General features: G+C 59.8%; 1 protein-coding gene across 1 annotated transcript; it reads right to left on the bottom strand.

Moving 5' to 3' along the window:
* Positions 1-2,352: 2,352 nt before the first annotated feature.
* Positions 2,353-6,267, bottom strand: LOC109285726 (carcinoembryonic antigen-related cell adhesion molecule 6). The gene is made up of 3 exons (XM_019497640.2): positions 6,111-6,267; positions 4,237-4,512; positions 2,353-4,062 (listed from the first exon to the last, which is right to left on the bottom strand). The coding sequence occupies exons 1-3, from the start codon at positions 6,220-6,222 to the stop codon at positions 3,986-3,988; spliced, it is 465 nt and encodes a 154-aa protein (XP_019353185.1). The 5' UTR covers positions 6,223-6,267; the 3' UTR covers positions 2,353-3,985.
* Positions 6,268-8,308: the final 2,041 nt, after the last annotated feature.

Genomic DNA, 8,308 nt, shown 5'->3' with positions numbered 1-8,308 from the left:
CCTCTTGTGCCTGTCTATAGTCCCATTTGGTGATACGTTTATGTCCGTGTTCAGGAATACAGATGCAAATAACTCATTGAAGAGCTCAGCTTTGTCCCTTCTATCTGTTACTAATTGCCCTAGTCTGCCCTGTAGGGGTCCTATGTTGCCATGCGTCGCGTCTTCTTTTTGCTCCCTATGTACCTGAAGAAGGACTTTTTGTTGTCTTTAATTTTAGTTGCCAGCCTAAGCTCCATTGCTGCCTTGGCCGTTCTTACTAACTCCCTGCAAGTGCGAGCCAAGTAGGTATATTCCTCCTTGGTGGCTACCCCCTGCTTCCAGTCTGTATGCCTCTTTTTTCATCCCTGGGCTTTCCTTGATTTCCCTGTTCAGCCAAGAGGGTTTCTTGGCCCCCTTGCCACTCTTTATGTGCAGCGGGATTTTCACCTTCTGTGCCCGAAAGATCGTTCCCTTGAGGAACGACCACCCTTCCTGGACTCCCATCTCACGAGGCTCTTGTCCTTCAGTGCTTTGCTTACTGACCTCCTGAGCTCATAGAAGTTAGCCTTTCTGAAGTCTAGCACTTCTGCACTGCTGGTTATCTTCCCCCTTTCAATAGATAGTGAATTCCAGCAACTGGTGGTCGCTATCTCCTAGACTACCCTGTATCCACAGATCCTGCACCAGGACATCCCCTGTAGCAAGCACCAAACCCAGTAAGGTATTTCCCCCAGTGGGGATCTCACCCCCTAGATCTCCAGTGCCCAGAGTACCCGGGTGTCCGGGCGCAGACAGGGGCTATGGGGGGGCCATGGTAGCAGCTGCTGCTGGCAGGTGAGCAGAGCTGGGGGGGGAGAATGAGGGTCCCAGCACAGCGCAGCCACCCCACCCCATCCCCCCCTCCCAGATCAGAGCTGGGTTGCAGGAGCAGGGGGCACCTCCCCTCCCCATTTCTGGGGGCCATTTCCCACCAGGCAGCTCCCACCTACCCTGGCACCCTTGCACATGCAGAGACATGTGCCCTGAACTGTCACTACACACACGCATACACATGCACATACATGCACACGTGCCGTGTCCTGACACCATGGACCTGCACCAGGCCCCAGCACTGTGCAGGCACAGCAGTCCTGGCCGGGCAGTCCTCACCGCCCCCCGCCTCCCTCCTCCCCCTTCATACGCAGCTCGGGGAGGCACTGGGAGCCCAGGTGCCTGGGTCCCATGCCCTCCACCCCCTGCCCCCAGGTGACCAGGGGCCAACGAGGAGGTAATGGAGTCGCTGCTCCATGGTGAGTCTGCCCTAACATCAAAGCCAGAGACCCCAGGAGCCCCCCATCCCCAGATAATCTGGATTAAACCCCGTTCCTCAGCCTCCCACCTTGCTGGATCTGGCTGGGCACCTGGGCTCCCTCCAGGCTCTGGGGAGAGGCAGTGCAAGTGTAGCAAAACCCTCAGCTTTTCTTTTCTTTTCCTCCCCTTCCCCAACCATTTCTGACTTTGTCTCTCCCTCTATATTTCCTATAGATAAGTATAAGTAAGCTAAAATGTAGGATAAGCTTTAACAGTTTATTTTAGGTAGTAAATTTATTTCTCTCCCCTCTGCAACTAAGTGCCCTGCTATTTTGATATAGATATCCACTGTTTTATAAGTGATAATTATTATGTTTGTATTGATTTTTTTACTGCTTTTATATTGTGTGATTACTGTTTTAGGCCTATATAAATTAGCATAAGTCATGTCAAGTTTCTATCTTGTAATGTCAAGGCTCCATCCTGTGTCCCCTGATGTTGTAACCCATGACTCACACCTACCCCTCCTACGTAACTTGGTTCCTGGATGAATGGGGAGGAATGCGGGTGCTTGAGAGGCAATGGCAGTAGGTCTAAAAATAGCTCCCTCTGAATGACCGAACCATCAACACCAATACCTGGACCAACGACCCAGCCCTTGGAACCACCCTCAGCATTCAAGAAACAAGGCAACCACCATTGTCAGTATTCAAGATGAGGCAACCCCCCATTGTGCCCGGCTGCACCTGCTCAGTAAGAACACCTGGAGCCCTCTGGGACAGGCCTGCCCTTGCCTGGACAGGCCCGCCCCAAAGGAGATCAGAGGTAGTCTGCCCCATAGAAAGGGGGAATGAGGACCGACTCCTTGGGATGCCCTCTCCATCTGGACCAGACCAGCTCCACATCACACCGCCTGTCCACCCAGATACCCTGCTGGCAACTGCCTCTGGACAACACCGAGCTGAAGGAGACCCCGACTGGCTATCGAGGACGCACTTTCAGCCTGGGACAGATAGATATCACCTGCATGTTTCCTCCTCCAGTTTGGACTCTATCTCTCTCCTCCCAGACTTCAGCCCCTGCACCAAGCCTCTTTTAACCCCTGCTGCCAGTGTGTGTGTGTGTGTGTGTGTGTGTGTGTGTGTGCGCACACATGCACAAAGGAACCAATAAAATATTGTGTCACCGTCTCCCCTGTTCAATAAAACCACTATCACTCGTAACCCCGAGTTGGGTATGTTTTACTGAGCCCTGGCCCCTTCCCTGTCCTAAATTCCAGGCTCTGTCTCTCTGTCCCTCAGCTCTCACTCTCCTCCCGCCACTTTTTGCCTCTTGCCACATCTGCACAATCCCCATTTTTCTCTGCCTTCTCTCTCTGTGTTCTCCAGCCTCCCCCCAGCCCCACTCCCAGTTTTCCTGTCCCCACGTACCTCTTGGCTCCCCTGTAGCCTCCTTGCTCCGGCTCCAGCCTCCGGGCTTTTCCCCAGCATTACTCCTTTGCTCTGCCTGTTTTCTGCTTTCAATTAACACCAATTAACCTTAAATTACCCCAACGCCCCTCCAGTCTGCCAGTTCTAATCCCAGCACTGGCAGCTTTTATCTCAGTCTCCATCAGCAGTGACCTAAAGTAACCCCAAGCCTCAGCTTCTCAACCCAGTTCTCATTTTAGTCTACCAGTTCTAATCCCAGTCCCGGTGACTTTCACCCCCTACACTTTCACTCTCCCTTACCTTAACCTTCCCCCAGGTATCGCAAGTACACCAAGCACATACATACACACCACAACACCCAGGTTAGGAACTCACCTGTGTGTGTGTGTAGGTGAGTGATATGTATGTGAACTGATATACATGTATGTCACTGTGTGCATGATATACGGATTACTGATCCATGTACGTGTATTGGGTGTGCAGGTATTGGTAGTTGATTCTGCTCTAATTTCTTTTGGTCTGTATAGTGTGTGTAGGTGCCTGAATTGGAGATAGGCGTGCATTTGCCCAAGCTGGTAATTTTGGATGTGTATGTGCCTGAATTGGTAGTGTGCGTGTGCGTGCCTGGTGGGGGTTCATACACCTAGAGTGTGATTTTTGAGTGTGTGCCTGTGCAATTGTACACCACACCCTCCTGTCTAACAGCACAATATTGAGATCCTGAGAGTTGGCCTGACCCCTCAGGGCAACACAAGCTATGGGCCCGGACTCCTGGGTCCTCTCCAGGTGCTGGGAGGGAAGGAGGCAGAGATGCCTCCTCAACCTTGACACCGCATTTCCAAGGTGCCAAAGCCCACCTTGACCTTTGAATCCTGGAAGGCCTGAACACAGGATCGGGGCCCAGGGAGGCAGCAAACCAGCTGGGCTTTATTTGGCTGCAGAGGGGGGGTCAAGTACACCGGGGCTCCCAGCATGCATGGGGGCGGGGGGGGAGGGACCTTGCTCAGGTCCTCAGCTCCCAGTACAGGTCCTGGGCTCTGGGCTGCAGTGTCTGCGGGGAGAAAGGGGCAGGTCAGAGACAGAGAGAGGAGATGGGGGAGGTCCAGGGGGCAGCTGGCGGCCGTGAGCCTGGTGACAGGGTTGTGCGCCTCGCAGCAGTACATGCCCTGCTACAGGGGCTGCTGGCCCCGCTGCAGCGTGGCCATGGTCACGGTTGCCTTCACGTTGGGCAGCGCAGTATCATTATGAAACCACCTGTATCGCAGGGCCGGCAAGGAGCCGGCTTCTCATGTCAGCCCCAGCCCGGAGCCTACAGCCTGGTCCAAGAGCCCTGGCGGGGCGACAGTGGCAGCATCCAGCCCATCTGTGGGGAGAGGCGCGGGGTCAGGGGGGCAGAGCCAGTTCCAGAGCCAGCCGCATCCCAGGCCTGTGATGTCTTCCCTGGCGCCCACCCCAGAGCCAGCCGCATCCCAGGCCTGTGATGCCCTCCCTGGCGCCCACCCCAGAGCCAGCCGCATCCCAGGCCTGTGATACTCACACACAACCGTAACGGTGACAGGGCGACTGCGGTTGTGGCTGACGGGGTTCCTGACCTCACAAGTGTAATTACCAGCATCGTCCTGGCTGACCCCCAACACCGTCAGGGCCCGGTTTCCCGGGGACAGCCCCACGCAGCCGCCAGGCACAAGGACAGAGTCGTCATGGTCCCACAGCAGCGTCTTGGTGCCAGTGGGGGTCTCGCACGTGGACTTGAGGGTCCAGCTCTCCACCACCGTGATGTTCGGCGGCATCACCTTGGGCTGCGACAGCGTCTCTGTGCCAATGGGGCAAAGGCCACATTACCGGGGTCCCTGCTCCCCATGCTCCAAACCGGGGCCCACCCCAAGGAATTGTGGGAGCCTGGGTGTTTCAGGGTGATTTGCCCACACCTGTAATTTGGGGGGGGACCTTTGTGACCCCTGTGGAGGAAGTCAGAGCCCAGGCGGCTCCGGTCAGGTGCCGTGCCGGTGTTGTGGGGCACCAGCAGTGGGCAGGGCCTGGCCGTGCCCAGGCAGGCGCTGGGTGCGAGGCCAAGGACATGCTCCAGAAAACTGGCTCAGAAAATCAGCAGAGGAGCCCACCCTGCCCACCACCCCCCAGCTTTCGCTTCCCGGAGGGGAAACCAGAGGCGTGGAGGTGACTCAGCTCCTTGTCAGGGCCCTGCCCCGTGGGGGTAACGGCAGTGGGGGGGCAGGGGGGGCAGTGGGGCCTGCCCCCACCCCCAGCTTGGGGAGAGCAGCAGACCCACAGGCACAGGGGCTGCAGGGCCCCATCCTGGGCAGAGACAGCGCTGTGGGGAATGCAGAGGGGGATGTGAGGGTCACCCCAGGATCCCAGGGCTCAGGGCTGGCAGGGCCACCGCCAGGGCCACCCCAGGACTCACAGGGCTGGCCATGCCAGCTCCCTAGGGTAGTGTGACCCAGCTCTGCCACGGAGACACTGCGCATGTGAGGGCATGGCACGTGTGTGTGTGTGTGCATGCATGTGTAGGGCACACATCGGTGTGTGTGCACACATGTACAAGGGTGGCAGATGGGAGCTGCCTGGTGGGAATTGCCCCTCAGCAATGGGGGGGCTCCTGTGTGGCTCCTGGCGGGGCGGCTCTGTTCCCCCCCCCCTCCCCCCCCCCCCCCGCCCGCCCTGGGCCAGGGCCAGGGCCAGGGCCAGGGCCAGGGCCAGGGCCAGGCTTCCTCCGCCAGGGGCAGCCCCTCCTGGCCCCCTCCCAGCTCTCCCCCCACAGGGCACCTGGGCCAGGGGCAGCGGAGCCCGGGGGTGAACGGACCCGCAGGTACCGAGCAAGGACCGCAGGGCCTGGGTGCCCGCCCTGCTCCTCCCCCAGCTCTGGGAGGGCAGTGAGGTGCAGCGGTCAAAGCAGGGAGCCTGGACACCGGGGCTCCTCTCAGCTCTGGGACAGGACTGGGGTCCGGGTGGGGTCGGGGTGATGAGAGCAGGGGTGTTGGGAGTGCAGACACCTGGATTCATCCCCAGCTCACTGGGAGCCTGGATGCCTGGGTCCAATGCCCTCAACCCCCAAGTGACACGAAGCCCAGCAAGGAGATAGAGGCACCGCTACACGGTGAGTCTGTGTCCACGCAAATCCAGTGCTGGCCTCAGACCCCGGGAGCCCCAAAAGCCCAGGGGACCGCCAACCCCACCCTGTCCCCCCATCCCAGGATCATCCAGATTAAACCATGTTCCTCAGCCTCCCACCTCACTGAACCCAACCGGACGCCCGGGCTCCCTCCCGGCGCTGCAGGGGGAGGCGGTAGGAGCTCGGTGTCCAGACTCCTGGGTTCTCTCCTCGCCCGGGGAGGGGAGGAGGCAGAAATGCCCTCTGGACCTTGACATCTGGGGGGGGCACCTTTTCCTGACCTTTAACCCCTGGAAACCCAAACACAGAATTGGGCCCCAGGGAAGCAGCAAACCAGCTGGGCTTCATTTGTCCACAGTAGGGGGTCAAGTGCACTGAGGTGAGGGCGGGCATCGCTCAGGTCCTCAGCTCCTCATACAGGTCCCTGGTGCCGGACTGCAGCGTCTGGGGGGAGAAGGGGCCGATCACAGACACAGGGAGGAGATGGAGGCGGGGGAGCACTCCCAAACCCTCCCAGCTCCCGGCTGTGATGAGCTGCCCCGTTCTCAGCGCCCCAGGGAGGCCCTTACCTGGTAGGTGGGGTCGGGGGAGCTCCCGGGCTGGGCCTGGGCAGAGACCGAGGCAAGAGAGTCGTTAGCACCAGAGATGCCCCCAGGCACTCAAGTGTCCGAGGCACCGTAGGGGACAGAGGGGAAGACCGGGGGGGGGGGAGTTGCGTGTTGGGGTGAGAGGCAGTGGTGGAGGGGGGTCAAGCCCTTGTCACTCACCGCTGTCCCTGTCCGGGATGGGGGGGGTCACATTCTCATACAACAGGGGGTGCTCCTTGCTACCCTGCAGGTCTTGCTCCGACAGCATCAGACTAGGGGACAGGAGAGAGGCTGTGACCAAGGACCCAGGTGTCTGGGTCACCCCCTCTTCCTGCTGCTCCAACACACAGCTGGGTGGGGAACCCAGGCATCTGGGTGGCTACTCACATAGGACACAGGCCAGGGTCCCCCCCAGCGCCGTGGCTGCCAGTGCAATCCCGGCCACAGCTCCGGCTATGAGACTCAGACCTGCCTCATGGGGGGAGACTGGGGGTGAGAGTGGGGGGGCAGAGACCCCCAAACCCAATGACCCAACCCCAGGCAACATGGGCTGGGGGCAGCCCCAGACTCAACCCTGTGCCCCGGCCACAGGAAGATAGACAGAGGTGGTGGCACTGGCCAACGCAGAGGTTGGTGGCACGGCATTTGTAGACGCCTGTCTACTCCATGCCCACCAGCACCAGGCTCAGGACAACGCCAATCAGGCCCGGGCCAGAGCCATTATGGGACCAGCAGAGCCGCCGGGCCGGGACTGAGTGGGCTGCACACATCAGGGTCACATTGTCAAGGCGCAGGAATAGGGGCCCAGCAGAGCGATGTAGACAGTCTGTGGGGAGAGCAACGGGTGACCCTGCCCATGGCCACCCCAGACCCAGCTGCATCCCAAGGTGTGATACCAGCCCCGACATCCACCCCAGAGCCAGCCTCATCCCAGGGTGTGATACCAGCCCCGATGCCCACCCCAGAGCCAGCCTCATCCCAGGGTGTGATACCAGCCCCGATGCCCACCCCAGAGCCAGCTGTATCCCAGGCTGTGATACTCACAGGCAACTGTAACAGGGAGAGGGAGGCTGCAGTTGTGGCTGACGGGGTTTCTGACCTCACAAGTGTCATCTCCGGTATTGTCCCGGCCGACCCCCTGCACTGTCGGGGTCCAGTTCCCCGGGGACAGCCCCGCATGGCCACCAGGTGCCAGGACAGAGCCGCCGCAGTATCACAACTTCGTTGCAGTGCTGAGGTGGGCCTCACACGTGAACTTGAGGGTCCCATTCTCCACCACCATGGGGCTGGGGGATATACCATTGGGCAGCAACAGCGTCTCAGTGCCCACAGGGCAATGGCCACGTTACTGGGGTCCCTGCTCCCCATGCCCCAGACCGGGGCCCACACCAAGGCACTGTGGAAACTTGGGTGTTTTGGGGCAATTTGCCCACATGTGCAATTTGGGGGGGACCTTTGTGACCCCCGTGGAAGAAGTCAGAGCCTGGGTGGCAAGTGGCTCAGAAAATCAGCTGGGGTTGCCCAGCACAGGGGGCGGCCGCTGAGACGATGCGGGCGCCACTGGCACAGGAGCGTACCAAGCACTTGTTTGTGGAGCCAGGGAAGGTGCTCCCCCACTGCATGGGCATTGTGACATGGGTGAAGGTGGCACTTCCTACCCCGTTATCTGCACTGCCCCCCACATCAGCCAATGCCCCACAGGGCTTGGAGGGGCAGGGGCTGCGGGTCGGGAGTGAAGGGCACCAGCAGGACTGGGGGGTGATGCCCGGGGCTGCATCCCACCGTTGGGAACTGCACCCTTAAGGGGCCTTCGCTTCACAGCCCCTCCCCACCAGTGCCCCTCACTCCCCACCCAAAGCCCCTGGCCATGCCAGTGCCCCTCAGTCCCTCAT

Source organism: Alligator mississippiensis, chromosome 15, assembly GCF_030867095.1.
Source record: "Alligator mississippiensis isolate rAllMis1 chromosome 15, rAllMis1, whole genome shotgun sequence".
In the NCBI taxonomy this organism is placed as follows: domain Eukaryota; kingdom Metazoa; phylum Chordata; order Crocodylia; family Alligatoridae; genus Alligator; species Alligator mississippiensis.
The sequence above is the reverse complement of the archived record's forward strand: the minus strand, read 5'-3'. Positions and strand labels throughout refer to the sequence as shown.

What these genes read in the sequence shown, in the direction of transcription:
- LOC109285726 (XM_019497640.2), bottom strand. Translation starts at nt 6,222, where the DNA reads ATGCCCGCCCTCACCTCAGTGCACTTGACCCCCTACTGTGGACAAATG. An exon ending in TGGGTTTCCAGGGGTTAAAG is followed by an intron (nt 4,513 to 6,110) that starts GTCAGGAAAAGG and finishes CCATTGGCACAG; the next exon opens with AGACGCTGTCGCAGCCCAAG. An exon ending in TGTCACCGTTACGGTTGTGT is followed by an intron (nt 4,063 to 4,236) that starts GTGAGTATCACA and finishes CTCTCCCCACAG; the next exon opens with ATGGGCTGGATGCTGCCACT.